Source organism: Podarcis tiliguerta, assembly GCF_965153285.1.
Source record: "Podarcis tiliguerta genome assembly, chromosome: 2".
NCBI lineage: Eukaryota > Metazoa > Chordata > Lepidosauria > Squamata > Lacertidae > Podarcis > Podarcis tiliguerta.
This window is the reverse complement of record NC_139535.1, coordinates 20,945,934-20,963,762: the sequence shown is the minus strand read 5'-3', so window position 1 is coordinate 20,963,762 and position 17,829 is coordinate 20,945,934. Positions and strand designations below refer to the sequence as shown.

The 17,829-nt window shown below is 42.3% G+C and overlaps 1 protein-coding gene and 1 long non-coding RNA gene across 2 annotated transcripts in view; one reads left to right on the top strand and one right to left on the bottom strand.

Annotated features, from left to right (window-relative positions):
• Positions 1-1,855: 1,855 nt before the first annotated feature.
• LOC310671154 lies at positions 1,856-6,388 on the top strand. Its single transcript, XR_014507838.1, has 4 exons — positions 1,856-1,881; positions 3,332-3,349; positions 5,412-5,477; positions 5,875-6,388. It is a non-coding gene; the product is annotated as an uncharacterized lncRNA (long non-coding RNA).
• A 2,613-nt stretch (positions 6,389-9,001) lies between these two features.
• The window catches only part of PRKAR2A (protein kinase cAMP-dependent type II regulatory subunit alpha), an 80,043-nt gene continuing 71,215 nt past the window's right edge, over positions 9,002-17,829 (bottom strand). Inside the window, exons 10-11 of the mRNA XM_083426340.1 lie at positions 16,772-16,910; positions 9,002-13,356 (exon numbers count right to left, since the gene is read on the bottom strand). Coding sequence (XP_083282466.1) covers positions 13,223-13,356; positions 16,772-16,910 — 273 coding nt within the window. The 3' untranslated portion in view covers positions 9,002-13,222. The remainder of the gene's footprint in view (positions 13,357-16,771; positions 16,911-17,829) is intronic.

Genomic DNA, 17,829 nt, shown 5'->3' with positions numbered 1-17,829 from the left:
CCTTCCCGGTGGCAAGGGGCTGTTTCCTTTTCATGCAGATCTATTCTCCGTAACAATAATCCTTAAAGCCTTCATAAGCTCAGCTTCAGATATCATAAACAGCTCAGAAAATAGCACTATAAAAACAGCAGTGCCAGCAGGCATTGGACCAAGAGTCAGGTTGGAAGTGGAGCACTTGAGACAGCCATGGGTTGTGGGGCTTCCAGTGACCCAGGTGAGTTGGTGCGGCTTGGCAGCAGGAGCTTAAAGGGTTTGCAACAGAGCAGCCAAGAAATGATGTATGGTACCACAACCATGGACGCGGGTGGCGCTGTGGTCTAAACCACAGAGCCTAGGGCTTGCCGATTAGAAGGGTGGAGGTTCGAATCCCCGCGACGGCGTGAGCTCCCGTTGCTCAGTCTCAGCTCCTGCCAACCTAGCAGTTCGAAAGCACGTCAAAGTGCAAGTAGATAAATAGGTACCGCTCCGGCGGGAAGGTAAATGGTGTTTCCGTGCGCTGCTCTGGTTCACCAGAAGCGGCTTAGTCATGCTGGCCACATGACCTGGAAGCTGTACGCCAGCTCCCTTGGCCAGTAAAGCGAGATGAGCACCGCAACCCGAGTCGGCCACAACTGGACCTAATGGTCAGGGGTCCCTTTACCTTACCACAACCTTGCTGAATAATTTTTGCTAAGGGCTACTGAGGAGAGTAGTGGTTTCTCAAGAAAGCAGGGGAGAGTTGCACAAAAACTGCTTCGTATGGGCAGCACTTCTTATTACGCTTAAGGGTGTGATGAATCAATCCTTGGACTTTGGGTGGAAGCGGGGAATAAGACAATTAATTGGTTCTGTTTCGCCTTAACTGTGGGAGCCAAGGTAATCTAATGAGCTGCCCTGATCCACTTTGCTTGATCTAGTGTGGGGGTAGCAGCTTCATTTTTTCCCCCTTTTCTTTTAAAGCTTGTCACAGTAAGTTAACACTGAGGAGTGCACGTTCAACAACACAATGCTTATTTGCCTTACGCAGGCGGAGCACATTGTGTTCAATCAAAATTCCTGAACTTCCAAGCGGCAACATTATCAATAAGAGGGAAATGAAGCAAGGAAAATGAACGCTCTGCTGTTAATGCTGCACACTTTTTGTTTTATGACACATTACAGTGGTACCTTGGTTTAAGAACAGCTTAGTTTATGAACAACTTGGATTAAGAACGCTGCAAACCCAGAAGCAGGTGTTTTGGTTTGTGAACTTTGCCTTGGAATAAGAACATGTTTCGCTTCCTGTTGAGTGTGTTCCATTTGTAAATCGAGTCCCCCGCTGCTATGGGAAAGCAAGCCTTGGTTTAAGAATGCTTTGGTTTAAGAATGGACTTCTGGAACGGATTAAGTTTGTAAACCAAGGTACCACTGTACTAGGTAGTGTAGGAGAGGCACAGGCTAGCCATCAGTGACAGTCCTGCCCATCTTATTCTGTTTTTGAAAGACACTACATCTCTTTTTGTCAAACCAAGTAAGATTCCAGGGCTGGATTGAAAGACTGTATCGATTTTGAATGCAAAGCTCCCTATTTCTAAAACTGGATTCTAGTTGAGTCTTAGGGTGTATGGGAGAGGTGTGGTCAAATGTAGTTTGCAGAATCAACATGGGAGCCCAAGAGTTGAGTTTTAGCCAAGTGAAAGACAAACACTGACGATGACAGAAATCAAGGAGAAAAGCAGCAATTTCAAGCAAATTATGCCCCATCTCTAATTGTGAATTTGGGTCCTAGAGTAGCTAAACAAGCAGAACGGCTGGGATGCAGAATCTTTAAGTAAAACCAGGCTGTGTTTTAGGTTTCTACAATCACCTCCATTCACATTGCATTAACATTTATTTTCCAGGGCCACCAGAATGTGAAGAGAGGTAAGATATAAAAGTAGCGAAAATTGTTACCCACTTGGTAAAACGATGAATGAGAGTTAATTGAGACTTAATTCAATCAACACAAATCTGTTCATTTAATGTAAGAAAAATAAAGTTCTAAGAATGCATTCATCAAATCAAGGACCGTAGAATCACAGAATCTGTAGAGATGAAAGGTACCCTGAAGGTCATCTGATACAACTGCCTGCAATGCAGGAATCTCAAGAAAGCATCCATGACAGATGGCTACAACTTCTTCCTTTCCCAGTCTTAACCAGAATTTGGCATTCTCATCTTAAAAAGGATTTGAAAGAGATCAACTCTGGTTAAGAGGGAATTCTGGTTGGCATTAGTTGGTGAAGATGTAACGTTAAACCACTGTTAAAGAGGGTGGAAGGAAAGAAGGGAAAATTTGCTCCAGAAAATGGAAGAGGAGGAGGGACAGCACGGAGCAAAGTATTTCTTAACCATAGTTAATAAAAATGCTGTAATGTAAGGGTTATAGCATTCTGCCCAAATTTCTTCAAGGTGAAGGAATGGCAACAGGATCCTGGGATATCACCCAGAAAGCCCTTAAAAACACATGAATAAATTACAAATGAACAATCACACAGGACTACAGAAAAAAAACAACCACGTGTAGACAGCCATGTTCACACATCAAATTAACCATGGTTTATCGTGATTTCCACCAGAAGCATTGAACTTTAGATTCCTGCACTCCTCCTTCCACCTCCCTTTGTGGCTGGGAAGAAGCACGCAGGAGCTTTCAGTTTCACTTTGAGTAAACCATGACTTCCTCTTCCAGTTGAATCTGGAATTGTAGATCAATGCTACTTTGATCAATTTCAAAACAAGCCAACTCCAAACCTTGGGTTATGAAGCTGGTTTGTTTAAACCAACCAGAGTTAGCATTAACTCATGATCCCCAGTTTGGATAAAATGGGAAGTTGTGTTTTACCAAAAGTGAAAGCATCTACAGTCCTTGTTCCAGTCACAGAAGAAAGGGGAGCAGGGAGGAGCCCAAGGGTTACTAGGGTTGGACACATCACAATAAACCTTATCATGATATGCAAACTAGGTCACTGTGCAAACAACTCCAAAATGTCAGGTGTCACACTTTCACAATTAAATGAGCTTAAGAACCCTGCTTAGAATGACACTCCCATTTAGTGCCAAGTACTATAATTATAAACAAATCATTTCTCTTTCATCTACTCTTTTGATCAATGACACATTTAATCCAGTAAAAAGCCCTTTAATCAAGAAAGCAATCTAACCAATTAGATAGCCAATCACTGCAGCTTTCTGCAAAATGGCACTTGAACATTCATATCTGATGCAAAGGCTTTTGAACTAGTGTTTAAATATTATTGATGAACTCATTTAATGCAATATGCCGCCAACAGAAGCAAGCACTCATTAAAATGTTGTTTTTCTTTTGGTTCAGGGCAGAAAGTGAAGGCAGGTAAGTCGTGTTGCAAAAAAACACCAACAACCACACACACACACACACACACACACACACACACACAATGTAAAGTGTCCTTAATCGTGTTAATAGGAACGCAAAGCCACGGGCTGGTTATAATTTGCTTAAAATTATTATTATTAAATTTGTTAGATGCTTCATCTTGCCCAAGGCAACCCAAAGAGACACACAACCAGTACTAAATTAAAATGTGGCCTTTAAAAAGGTTATCAAAAGAAAATTATTAAAAGTGAATAGCAAGCAGTAATGGATAATGCTGATGTCACAGCTTCACAACATAGTAGCTAAGTTATGAACTACAAACCCAGATGTCCTCAGCTCAAATATTGCTTCCCCTGGGAGCTCACAGATCTACCCCCCAGGAAGTCACTCTTAGGCTCAGTGTAATGGGGCTTTCCCCCTCTGCCTCCCATGCCGCTCCCACTGGTATGCAGAGGAAGGAAAGCGTGGGCTGTTAATGGGTGTAGTCAGGCTTTATGGGGGGGGGGCAGAACCAAGCTATCTGTGACGTGATTGGCCAGTTAGTTCTTTTTTAATTTATTGACTTGATTTGGCGGGGCAGCTGCCCCCTCGACTATACCCACGGGGCTGTTCTAACTGGCAGCATGCTGAATTTCTTCCACAGCGCTGTGGGATGTAAACCACTGAGAGCAGTCAAGTACAACATTCCATGTTTTGCTAGAGTGGACATGCAAGGGAATGTTTGGTCCAGCCAGTCAAAACTTCCTGTTCCTCCTGGCCTGGAGCATCCTTCCTTGCATGTGACTAGTGGGTGGACGAGACCTTTCCACCCCTGGTAAAAGGACAAGGCATGTTGCCACTCTCTCTCTTTCCCATCTTCTTTTCGTCCTGCAAACTTCCTGGAATGAACTGCTGGCTGCCAGCCAAGCAGTCCCTCAGGTCATCTCCCTTATGGGGTAAACGTGTTTTTATACATTTGTAACTTTAAGCCTAAAATCTGCCTTCAGGGATCACACTGTGCTCTGCCTGATCGTGAGTAAACTTTCTTTTTATTGCTTACGAATAAGACTGTGGTGTCTTTATTCTTTTAGGAGGGATTCAAGGGGTCTTCCCAGGAAAATATTCGAACACATTTCAATCTAGACAGGCCAGATTGAATTGTGTATTGTCTTAAGAAACTCACACGAGTTTGCAACTAGTTTTTTTGCTGTGCGTGAGAAGGGGAATGTAAATTCTGCTAAGTGAAGGAACTTGCTGGCGCAAGTTAGGAAGGATATTAATGAACAATATATCCTCTCCCGTGAGCCAGTGTGGTGTAGTGGTTAAGAGCGGTAGTCACGTAATCTGGGTAACCGGGTTCGCATCTCCGCTCCTCCACATGCAGCTGCTGGGTGACCTTGGGCCAGTCACACTTCTCTCAGCCCCACTCACCTCACAGAGTGTTTGTTGTGGGGGAGGAAGGGAAAGGAGAATGTTAGCCGCTTTGAGACTCTTTAAAGGGAGTGAAAGGTGGGATATCAAATCCAACTCTTCTTCTTCTTCAGCCTGAACATTCCCGCTAGCACTAGAATATATGGGTGGTATTCGAGTACTGCTCGTTCATTTCAATGGGTCTTCTGAGTAGCGCTTAGTTAAATACTGGCTTAAGTGCACAAGCAGTTTGCATAGATAGCAGTGTTTGCCTCCTCCAATATGGTCAGTTACAAAATATAACCATATCCCTACACCCTTTCGTTTTGACTTATGCTCCAATTCTTGTAGACCCCACCTAAGGGGGAAGTACCATAACTTATTTTGATAATTCTGTGACTGAATCCCTGTGCTTATGCTCTACAAGAAAAGAAAGAAAGAAAAGGAACCTGGGTGGGGGGAAGGAACGAGCAGGAGTATTACAGGATAGAGACACTCCACAATTTGGCTGCCATCTACAGGACTATAAGGACTTTGAGCTCACTGCTTTCTGCTATTAGTAAGGATCACACATGAGTTGAAATTCATCTAACAATCCTCAGGGTTCCTGTTTACCAAGCTAACCTCCACTATATCTCTTCCTTACTACGTCAAATGAATTGTTTAGGCCGCCAACCCAAAGCACTTATGTTGGACAAGGATCAAAGGCAGATATTCAAGAGGAAGTTAATAGGTTGGTATCCTTCCCCAGCCCTTCTGTGCTGTTCCTCTTGCCACACAGCATAACAACACATCATGTTATGTAACATTACTTGATTCCTCCTGGCTTTCCAGCATCTAATGCAAGCATAGGAGAGGTGGTGGCTGGTGTAAGATTCATATGCAGAGACAGCTCTGATACAGAGGCATCAATGGAGGCCTGGAAAGACAAGACTTGCAACAGAAGCATTTTTAGGAAAATGCCCAAATAGGACATTTTTTTTAGGCCTATACTTTGCTTTTCTGTTTTTCTTGAGCTAAAAATAGCTTAATTCCATCAAAACCATCTGTTCTTTGATTTTATGGTGGTTGGTTGTTTGTTTTTTAAGGGTACATTACAGAGCCAATAAATGTTTCTTGTCTCTTATCAGCCTGGAAAGAAAGTCATGAGAATGGAAAAGCTGATTCCCAATTACCTGCTGCCTGGAACATTTTGAACCTTCGGTTATACAAAAATGAAAAACGGGAAAAAAAATCCTCGGTATTTTGCTCAGCGGGAAATTTGATTGGCTGCGGTATACTGACAATTGCTCCCAGAATTGATCAAGGATGGTTGTAACAGAACTAGGCTAACCCAACTGCATCCAAAAGACTTGGGGTAAAAATGAAGAACAGCTCTGTAAAACCATAGGCTTAACTCCTGCGTACCAGTCCATACCAGTGTAGCACCACAAGAAAGCCCCACAACAACCTCTTTGGGGCAGGCTTTCCACAGCTATAGGACAGGTGCTGAGAACATCCATCTACATGCTACAACTTGACATGTGGGAAGAATGAGCACCAATTTCTTGCCAGATCAGAGATTGTATAATAACGAGCCTTTTTGCTAAAGTTGGGAATACCTCATGTTGTAACAATGCCGTGTGGAAATATGGGGAAAGTGTTAGAAAAGTGTTACCACAGATACAGTGGTACCTCGGGTTACATACGCTTAAGGTTACATACGCTTCAGGTTACAGACTCCGCTAACCCAGAAATAGTACCTCAGGTTAAGAAATTTGCTTCAGGATGAGAACAGAAATCGTGCTCCGGTGGCATGGCGGTAGTAGGAGGCCCCATTAGCTAAAGTGGTGCTTCAGGTTAAGAACAGTTTCAGGTTAAGAACAGACTTCCGGAACAAATTAAGTACTTAACCTGAGCTACCACTGTACAGTCATACCTCGAGTTGAATGTGCTTCAGGTTGAGCACTTTCGGGTTGCGCTCCGCGGCAACCCGGAAGTAACACAGCATGTTACTTCCCGGTTTCGCCGCTCGCGCAGGTGCTCAAAATGACATCATGCACATGCGCGGAAGTGGCAAAACGCGACCCACGCATCTTACGTTCCATTCAGGATGTGAACGGGGCTCCGGAACGGATCCCGTTCACATCCCAAGGTACCACTGTATATAATCTAATGGCACCTTAAGCCTAGGTTACGGTCGTCATAACGCAATGTCTAGGCACCATTCCCCACCCCTGTAGGATGATTATTGTTGTTGTTGTTGTTGTTGTTGTTCATTTCAATGCTGCTTTGCATTTTAAAGAACAAATCTCAAACCGGTTTACATAAAATATCGAATAAAACAATCCAGAATAAAACAAATTCCAGCTTCAAGGAAAATATTTCAGATCCTTCTCTGACATTCTGCTTTCCTCAGTCACCAACTGCCTTCAGGACTTATTGTAGTGGGAAGGTGGGACTAAAATTTTTAAACAAAGAACAATGGTATCTTCCACTGGTTTGCAAATATTTGAACTTTTCAAGGCAAGGACTCTAGAATCAAGTGTCCAATCTGTGGCGAAATTCATACAATGCTTCAACCTCACAGAATACTGTTACTCACCTTAAGGTGGTCATGTTGAATAAAGGAACTTCAGAGAAAGATGGTAGGGTGAATCTAGTGAATTACAATTTATCAAGATTTCAATTCTATCATCCCAGTGGCCTAAGAAAATGGTCTTTAATCCTCAAAAGGTGTTAATTAGCTAACCAATGCTAGGATGTTTGTGTTAATGTTGCTCTGTGAATTGTGAATAATAATTTTTGACAAAATTAAACTTTAATTATTACCACCTTTATTCTTTGCATTTTTTTCCTCTCTGATGTTACTGCTTACTTTTCTTCTTCCTTCTCTTGAGACAGACAGATGCCAGCCAGGCATCCAACCAGAAACACCCACACCCACCTTAGGATATTATTTCATGCAGCTGGTGGATTCTAATGCACTGAGGTTTTGGTTTTTTTTTATTGTGGTGTAAGACATTACCTTATGATTCATAAATCGACCCTCTATAAATAGCTACAGTTTCTCCTGCAAATAAATTTTTAACTAAAATAAAAATCTGCTGTTCTGCAACCTTCATTTATTAGCCAGACACTGAACGGGTTATTCCACCTGCACAGTTTAATGATTCCTCTGGCATAAAAACCCAAATGCAAATTCTGGAGAAAGTAATACGTAAAAAAAACGGGTCTGTGGGCTTGGGAAGAACAATTGAGTTAGTAAGCCAGGTGTACAACCTAAGTTGGGAACAGTGCAAGACTGAGTTTTGAAAGCGTCTCTAGGACTGTGGGGGCTAGAAATAATAATTATTATTATTTTTTGTTTATTCCCCACCCATGCAGCTTTTCCTGTCTGGCATGCTAGCAAGGAGTCAAAGGCCTGGAAACGATGCCTTATGAGGAACGGCTAAGGGAGCTGGGCATGTTTAGCCTGGAGAAGAGGAGGTTAAGGGGTGATCTGACAGCCATGTTCAAATATATAAAAGGATGTCACATAGAGGAGGGAGAAAGGTTGTTTTCTGCTGCTCCAGAGAAGCGGACACGGAGCAATGGATCCAAGCTACAAGAAAGAAGATTCCACCTAAACATTAGGAAGAACTTCCTGACAGTAAGAGCTGTTCGACAGTGGAATTTGCTGCCAGGGAGTGTGGTGGAGTCTCCTTCTTTGGAGGTCTTTAAGCAGAGGCTTGACAACCATATGTCAGGAGTGCTCTGATGGTGTTTCCTGCTTGGCAGGGGGTTGGACTCAATGGCCCTTGTGGCCTCTTCCAACTCTATGATTCTATGAGTCTGACATGCAAGAGCATTTGAGCACCTGTTTCTGACCTGCAATCCAAGTGATCTCAGGAGGGCTGCACCAGGTCAGACTACTGGTCCATCCAACCCAGAAGTATGCATTCTCTCTGGCAACGACTGCCCAGTGTGTATCAGACTGAAAGGTCTTTCCTAGCACCTGCCACCTGAGACTTTTTAACCTGGAGATGCCAAGAATTTGACTAGGGACCTTCTCCGCATGCAAAGCATGCCTTCTTCCACTGTGCAACGGTCCTTCCTCTCCCCTCAAGAGTTATTGCACCAAGCAGCCATGACCTTTCGGTATTGCCTGTTTTCAGTACTGCACATGGCTCAAACTGAATTGTCTCTTTTAATTTGTAAGTGTGGGTAAGGATCACGTTCGCTGAAGTTTGAAAAGCAGACTAAGACACACAAGAAGGTAATCAGGAAGGCTGGACATGGCATGTCAGGTTTTATTAGTCGGAAGTGTAGTCAAACCCCAGATCAGATTGACACCAGCATCTCATATGGCGGGTGTACTCTCCCCCACCTTGGGCAATACTATAGTGCAAGAACTGATCCCTCTGCAAATCTGCCCACACTTTTTGAAAACAAAACAAGGACAAAAAAAATCATCAAATATTAGCTGTAAAAATGAGTTAAAACAGGCCCCTCCCCAACAGATTTAAAAAACCCAAGAGAACATCCCACATACTTAATGCAACAGAACTTATCATAACCAGTTTGTGGAATTCTCACAGGCAAGACACATTGACAGCACTTGGAGCCTTGAGGTAGCATTTTTAAGCAAAATTGAAATTACCTTTGTGACCGGAGAAAAGCATTCATAGCACATGGTTTAAGATTTAGATAGGCTCAGAAAATTTGTGCCACGTGCCTAAGAGATTAGGGACCGTTTTCTGCTTCCTGGGTGATCAAGGCGCAACATAGCCCCACAGCCTGTACAGGGAGAAACCACATAGAGAGAAGGCCTCTTCAAATGAATCATGTGGCTGAGCAACTGGAACACACTGACTTCACCAGCAGTACTCACAACAAAATATAACGGGGGGGCCGGACCCAGAAAAGTTGTATTTTTGGCAAGACTAGTATACAAATACATGTCAATAACAACTGAAAAGAAAATGGCATTTAAAGGGGTTACCTTTTCTCCTCTGCAAACCTGCACTTCACATATCAACATTTCGTTTCTTACATACATTTAGTGAAATTTGTGCTGTGACATTAACAGAAGTATAACACAGGGACACTGTAAGCTCTTCTTACCAGCCTCAAAAATGACAAGCAGAAAGCTGTGTTGGTGGTGTTGTTGTTTTAAAAAAATGACCATATGAAGAGATATCACTCTCATTAGTCACTTTGCTGCTGAGTTCTCTTATTAAAGCTAGACATCACCAGTGATCATACGCAAACTATTCGCAGATTTCTTTCCCCCCTTGATAAAGAGCAATACCAGAAGCAGAAACAAAATGCTTAAAATACGTTCAAATGTCATTAGGAGTTAATGCAGCTATGGTAAAGCAGTGATCCAAAAATGGGAGCTGAACCACTCTCGGTCAATATTGCTAGACTCCAGGGAGATTGGGGACGGAGGCATGACGGGGAAATAGTAGATGTCAACATGATTCGTCCAAGTATCTTTCACTCTAAGTATTTCACAATACATCATTTTACAAATAGCCAAATCATTACCACTCAGACATATAAAAAATGGCTCATTTTAAAAGTAATGTTGATGTCTTCAGTGCGAGGAGCAATCCACACGGCTACAAACTGGACTTGCGTTTAAATCCAGCCAAAGAAAGAAGACTGTCCTCCTTGAATGTTCAGCTGGAATTCCCACACAACTTATCACAGGAACACCAGAAAATTGTGGCTCTTGATAGTGAGTCATATGACCAGTCCACCATCCATAAACACACGGCGATAAATCAGTTTTGCACAAAAAGGAATGTCCAATTTTGGGATTGTGCATTTGAGCCCTTCAACTTGCCTGCTTTCAGAAAGGTATAGAAAATTATTTTCAGCAGGTAGTCTATAGATCAGTATAGCTAGTCTGGCCCTCGCCCACTCTACTTCCTGTAAAGCCATTTCCCTTCCCTGTCGTTTCTTTCTAATGCAGCAGAATCCTCTACAAAACTCCAACAAAACAGAACCCCAGAACTTCAGCTTGGCCAGGTTGAGAAGGTGCCATTTTGAGTAACCTGTTAAGAACTATAAAGCAATGTTATATAGGACAAAGACAAATGCCTGCAGGGTTCCAGTGAATAAGTGCTCAGCATAAGAAGGGAAGGCCTCTACTGGCTGGAAACTGGGGGTCTAGAAGGAATTTGGCTCACCTGAAATTTGACGAAATCTTAAGGAGAACTTGAGAATGGCTTGAATGCATACCTGCTCAACTCAGCTTACAAAGGCTCCACAGTGACCTTTTTCAACCAATCCCCTTAATTAGATCCACAACCTAAAAGAAGTTTAGACACTGAAAATCCTACAATGAAAAACAATATCTTTGGTGTAAAATCTTAAGATGAATGAAGGATATTTTTCTTCTGGGCTTTTGCAACTGCAGCAAACCTGTCTCCTACAAGCAGAAAACGCACAGCTGAAATGGAGGTGTTGGGAGAAGAAACGCAGGATACAATCACCAGAGCGTGGACGTCTTTTCCATTGGCTTTCATTACATTTAAAAAAGTCCTTTTGCCTTCAAGCTAGTACAGTATCATTCCCTGATTCAACAACATATTAAAAATTATGTCTTAAATTGCTAATGTAAAAACATAAAAATGAGACAAACTGGGAAATGGCTACTATGAGCTAATTTGTGGTTTTGATCTGTGGCATTGCCAAGAAGGTGGAATTATGAATGGTGGAATTATTTCAGGTTTAAATGGCTGGGCCACAATGAGGAAAAGGTTTTAATCTATCATTGCAAATCCATAATTAGTGAAAATCTCTCTCCAAAATAGTCATGTTTATAACACACTGAGAAACACTGATAATGAAATAGTCAAAGCAAAATGACTACTTACAGGTTCCAAAACTTTTTTCCTTAAGAATGTTCTTTCTAATGCTATAAAGAGAATCGTTTTAAAATCTAATGGCTGTAGATATAATACTTGGATAACATTTAATCCAGATTTTTGGCCAAGATCATATATAGTGAGAGCAGGAGGCCCCAGAAGAAACAGGGCTTTTCCTTCCTCTCTCCCAAAATCTGCTCCGGAGGGTTGGGGGAACTGCCAGAGCAGATTTTTTGGGGGGAGTGCACAAGGGATAAAATGAGGGAGAAGAGAAAATCCTAAATTCTATTGTGCAAGCAGATTTTCATTGCACAGGTGGTGAACATCACTGGATGTTGCTCATTGTTTTAAGTAAGCAGTAAGATAGAAAGAAGATACTTTTTTTAAAAAATGCTGCTGACTTAGCAAGTGTTTTGGAGAAATGTAGTTAACTGAATCTGAGCTCAAAAGATCCCTCCAGCCACAACATCAATTGTCCAGGGAGTGAGATTTTTTTCATTTTAGGTTTCTTTTTTTTAAAAAAAGAAATCATTCTCGTTTGAAGTAAGTTTCCAAAAAAGATTTAGCAAACAGACTTGGCAACTGGAAAGTGTATACCTAATTTTGTTAAAGAATGTTGTAAAATCTTACAGTAGAAGGGAGCCCCTTAAGTACATAAATATAAGTTACCAAAAAAACCCCAACCCTCCTTAAAAAAAGAGCATTAAAACTGATTCTGCGCAGGGCAGCGCCATGCAAAATCCAAGTGTGTAAAGAATCCCCACAAACAGGAACTTGGGTTACGCACTTCTGTTTCCCATCAGACCACAAATTAAGTCTTAATCAAGAAAACAGGTCAACTTTTGGAGGACAACATTGTTGCAACACTTCTGGCCATTGGATCCCTTGACCTAATATTCAAATTCACTGTAGCCTAAAAATATTTTTTAAAACCCTAATTCCGTTTTCTGCTAGATACTGCTCAGAATTCAGTATTTTGCTTCATTATTCATCGACTGGAGTAGGTCCACCCTTGGACCCAGAAGCTTTAGAAGCTGCAGTACCTGCGATTTGCAGCAGGTGGCAGGGAAACCTCAGAACTCCCTAAGCTCCAAAATCTTCCCATGCCCTTGACATTATCAACTATTTCAAATCCAAGTACAACATCTGTATTAAAAGCAGACTGACACTCTTGTCAGGGTGAGGAAACGTCAAAAGGAAGATACTGTAAGGAGGTAGCTGTCCCTGAAAGGAGGAAGAGCCACCTGCTATTCCAAATCACAATTACAAAGTTTTCTCTCGCAATGATTTTTTGTTTAAACAAGAACAAATAAGAGGGCTCCACATCTTTCGTATCAGGCACTTGAATTGTTGGAGAGACATGCCATTCTGAATCAAGCAAAGTGAAAGGAGGATTAAGAGACTCAGCAGTAAGCTAGGTCTAATAATGAAATTTCAGCAGCAGCAAAGCAGAGGCCTGGAGCAAACCTTGACCTGTCCAGCTGTGCTGAGACCTATGTAGGTTTCTAAAAAAATGCCCAAGAAGACACCAACAGCCACTGTCCCATAGTGTCCTTCTTTCATTTGTGTGGTGCTGCGCTGTTGCTAATAGGAGACTTTTCTGTGTCTTGAACTGAGAAGGCACTAAGGTACTCTGTGCCTAATTGCCTGGATGGGTCAGGTCCAAGCTAGAACCAAACAACGCTACCAGCTGCTCTTCGTAATGGGTTATATTCCTCTTCATAATGTCCATGCAGGGCCCAAGTAACCTTTCGAATGCTTGCACATCCATAACTGCACAGAAACACAGGGAGACATGGAAAGAAGGCATCAAAATAGACTTCAAGGGAAATCCCTGCCCCCACCTGCACCTCCAAAGAAACTGGAAGCAGAACAAGTTAACCAGGAAAACAGGGAGATATTGTTCCTTGAGGTTTTTATGGTTGCTCCAAGAGCAGCCACCTGTTTTAGGGAAGTTTTCAATGTTTGATGTTTTATCGTGTTTTTAATTTCTGTTGGGAGCCGCCCAGAGTAGCTGGGGAAACCCAGTCAGATGGGTGGGATATAAATAATAAAATTGTTGTTGTTGTTGTTGTTGTTGTTGTTGTTAATGGTTTGGACTGCTGCATCAGCAGCATGGTAAGTCGCAGGGACAGAAGGAAAGTGGCACAGTTGATCTGAAGGATGGATCCTTTCCAAATCAGATCATTTCAAGGGAAAACCACTTTTCACAGACAGCAAACTTCTGCCTGGTATTGCTATTTACTGTGGATCCCAAGGCTATTCCAGAAATACATCTAATTCTAGACGGTAGGCCGCATCCAGCAGAATGAACAGAAAACAAAGCCAATGAGAACAAGTCAGATCTATTAATAAGCTGGTTTCCAAACTTCTCACCAACGTAACTACACAAGCAAACACAGAGCCAAACTGGAGAGCAACTTTTCTGAAAACAGTATGCCTTCAGTATCATTGGCAGGGAGCGTGAGTGAGAGGCCTTTGTCGCTTGTGTATTTGACTGAAACTTACTGATGGGAAGGGTCGACCTTCTTGATGTCTCCCTTAATATCTTCTGGACACCAGGCTTTTTAATCTTTCATGGAAACTGTGTTAATATTGCTCTTTTAGATTTCAACTGTTTTATAATTTTATCACTCTATTGTAAACAACCCTGGAATTCCCTTTTTAACATAGCTGTAAAGGTAAAGGTACCCCTGCCCGTACAGGCCAGTCGTGACCGACTCTGGGGTTGCGTGCCCATCTCGCTTAAGAGGCTGGGGGCCAGCGCTGTCCGAAGACACTTCCGGGTCACGTGGCCAGCGTGACGAAGCTGCTCTGGCGAGCCAGCACCAGCGCAGCACACGGAAACGCCGTTTACCTTCCCGCTAGAAAGTGGTACCTATTTGCACTTAAGGGTGCTTTCGAACTGCTAGGTGGGCAGGAGCCGGGACTGAACGACGGGAGCTCACCCCGCCGCGGGGATTCGAACCGCCAACCATGCGATCGGCAAGTCCTAGGCGCTGAGGTTTTACCCACAGCGCCACCCGCGTCCCATTAACATAGCTGAGTAGGATATAAATTTACAAAATAAAAATGAAACTGAACGCCCTGTCAGATTTTGAAGCAAACTGGAAGGAACTGATTTCAACTAGGATATCCCGTGATTTAAGTATATAATCCTATGTTGCTTTATCCCCAAAACATAAAACGCATCAAGAAATCTGGAAACCACTTTGTTACAAAGCCACCAGACGCCCATTGGTTTTGCCTTCTCTCCATTCTGCAAAGTCAGAGGATTTAATAAATGTGTTCTGGAAAACACCAGAGTTCCTTGGAAGCATTTTAAGAGATTCAAGAATATAAAGGACTCTGAATGTTGGCTTTCTGATCTTTCTGCGCAACATGAAGCCACAGAGGAACGCTAGCCGGAGGTACACCTTTATCTGAATAGGACACTAGTGAGACTCAACAGTTGTGATGTGGAGTGGCTGTGTTCAAACATAATTCTAGACCAAGGTTTAGTGCCATGTGCATGAGCTGGAAGCCCAAGTGAAGTTTCAGGCTCACACACTTTCCTCTGCACAGGCTGAGGGATTTCACAAGCATTTAGTTTCAGTTTCGCAGACTACTTGCCACGCCATGTGAAACAATGGTGTGGTATATCACAAACTCTAGTCAGTTTCAAAACAAGCACACCCTAAACTGCGGGTTATGAAACGGTCATGTTTAAATAATCAGTTTGTGATAAACCACAATCTCTGGTTTTGCTTAGCAGCTACAATTCTTGATTTTAAATGACAGCTCACTTCCTCTTGAGCAGATAATAAAGTTTCAAGGGAACTTTCTAAATACTGATATCCTTAGATAACTCTGTTGGTTAACATGACCCCTTCACTATGGGGCCTTGGGTGTCAAGTAAAGACTAACTTTTCACCTCGGCTTTTGAAAATAATTGCTCAAGTCAGTTTGTATTTTTGTTATTTTAACAAAGCTGCATTGCTGTTCATCAATGTTTACTTAACTCTTTGCTTTTTATGCTTGTAAACCTGAATTTTATTGTTTTAACTGATTTACTATAAACTGCCCTGGGATTTTAAATTGATGGCTGGTTTAAAATAATAAATAATATAATGCTAGAAAGGAATTACAGAGTGTTCATTCCATCTATGACTGACTTGGTTCACTCACAAGTCAGTGCATTTGTCCCTAAAACTGAAGTCCATTCACTGCCTCCTATTATGGAAATGGATGTAGTCGTTCACCCAAGATAAGAGTGAAGAATCAGGAAGCTGTAATTTTACTAGGCATGACCAACTGAACTTCCAAGTTACCATCTTGGATGAAGAAATCAAGGCTTCAAGTTCACTTCGGATTCAAATTATGTAAACAGGCCCAAACACAGGTACTTGCCAAGGAAAGAAAACAAGTCCTTGGAAACAAATCTTTGCATAGCTCATCTCCTTTTGCTAGCAGTCTTCTAACCAGCTGGGATCACCAAAAGCTATGCAGTGGGTCAACTCAAACATCACAACATATCGGATCCTTTAAGAAAGATGCTGTCATATTTTCAAGATTTTCTTCACAGGGAAAAGAGCTAGAAACTCAATGGAACTGATTTTCTCACTGGTGGTGCTAAGGTATTTTATTCTTTGAACTGCCCTGGAATCTCTTGAGGAAGGGCGGTATATAAATTTAATAAATAGTAAGTGGGTGCCGCTGTGGGTTAAACCACAGAGTCTAGGGCTTGTCGATCAGAAGGTGGGCGGTTCGAATCCTCGCGACGGAGTGAGCTCCCGTTGCATGGTTCCTGCTCCTGCCAACCTAGCAGTTCGAAAGCACGAAGTGCAAGTAGATAAATAGGGGGAAGGTAAACGGCATTTCTGTGTGCTGCTCTGGTTCGCCAGAAGTGCTTAGTCATGCTGGCCACATGACCCAGAAGCTGTACGCCGGCTCCCTCAGCCAATAAAGCGAGATGAGCACCGCAACCCCAGAGTCGGGCACGACTGGACCTAATAGTAAGGGGTCCCTTTAAATAATAATAATAATAATAATAATAATAATAATAATAATAATAATGTACCCGAACAAAAAGATTATGGATCCAAACAGAAGTGTGGAGGAAATGGAGCCGCTGATGGTACTTGATCATACAAGGAGAGAGAAAAAGTTCTTACCTAAGAACTTACAAGGAGAGAGAGAAAGTTCTTACCTAAACATTTGACCTCCCCAACTGCATAGGCAGAGGCTGCTCTGGGTTTGTTGGTAACAAGTGCAAGTTCTCCAAAATACTGTCCTTTTTCACATCGAGCAATCTCCACCTCTTGGTTTGCGTCCTTGCCTGTGACAGTCTGCATCAGAAACATTAACAATTGGAAGTGATTCTTGTTCCCCTTCAAACCCTTCTATGCAGCGACACTACTTGAGTGCCCTGCTGTCAGTTCCATGGCTATCAGACTGAAGTATCACAAGGTACAGAGGCTTTTCTGTGGTGGTGCCCTCACTGTAAAACCCTGCTCTCAAAGAAGGCTGGAAGGCAGCATGGTCTACATACTTTTTAAAGTTGGCACACACAGTATTTATTTCAACAGGACTCTGAGGAATGAGGTCGGCCCAGCTAGGACCCATGCAATGACAACCGTTTTCTAAAAAATATTATTAAATTGATATTGAAACTATTGATTGATTTCACTGTTAGCTAGAGGATTCTGTACAGTTATGTTTGGAGGAATTAAAGTAAAACAGGAAAGTGCCACTGTAAGAGGCAAGTTCTGGGTGTTCTAGCATACTATTTGCACAGTAGTTCTCTCAGCTATCACACCTATCTACTTAAATCAAGGCTGACTTAACAAAAGGCTTCGACCCCTTCAAAAGATCTCTGCAGCTGCATAATGTGAACATGGATTTCACTCAAAAGCAATAAAGCACTGCTGAGAAGGCAAAGCACTAAGGTATTGAAAATTGCATTTTTGTTGACTGCATTCTAATACTGCTCCACTAGGAAACATAATATTTTTTGTTGATAGCCAGTGTACATTGTGACTGACAGCATACGGTATAATTTATATGCAAAACTTTTGGCATGGTGGCCCAAAGCAGATTTAACAGTAGGAGTGGGACATGGGTTCATGCACACCCTCTCTCCTCCTCTCTGCTGTTCACACACTTCCTCCGTTCTCTTGTCTGTAGATTACAATGCAACAATGCTAACAGCACTGAGCTTTTAACAAGAGGTGTGCACAAGCCAAAAGCTTTGGTCTGGACCCTGTT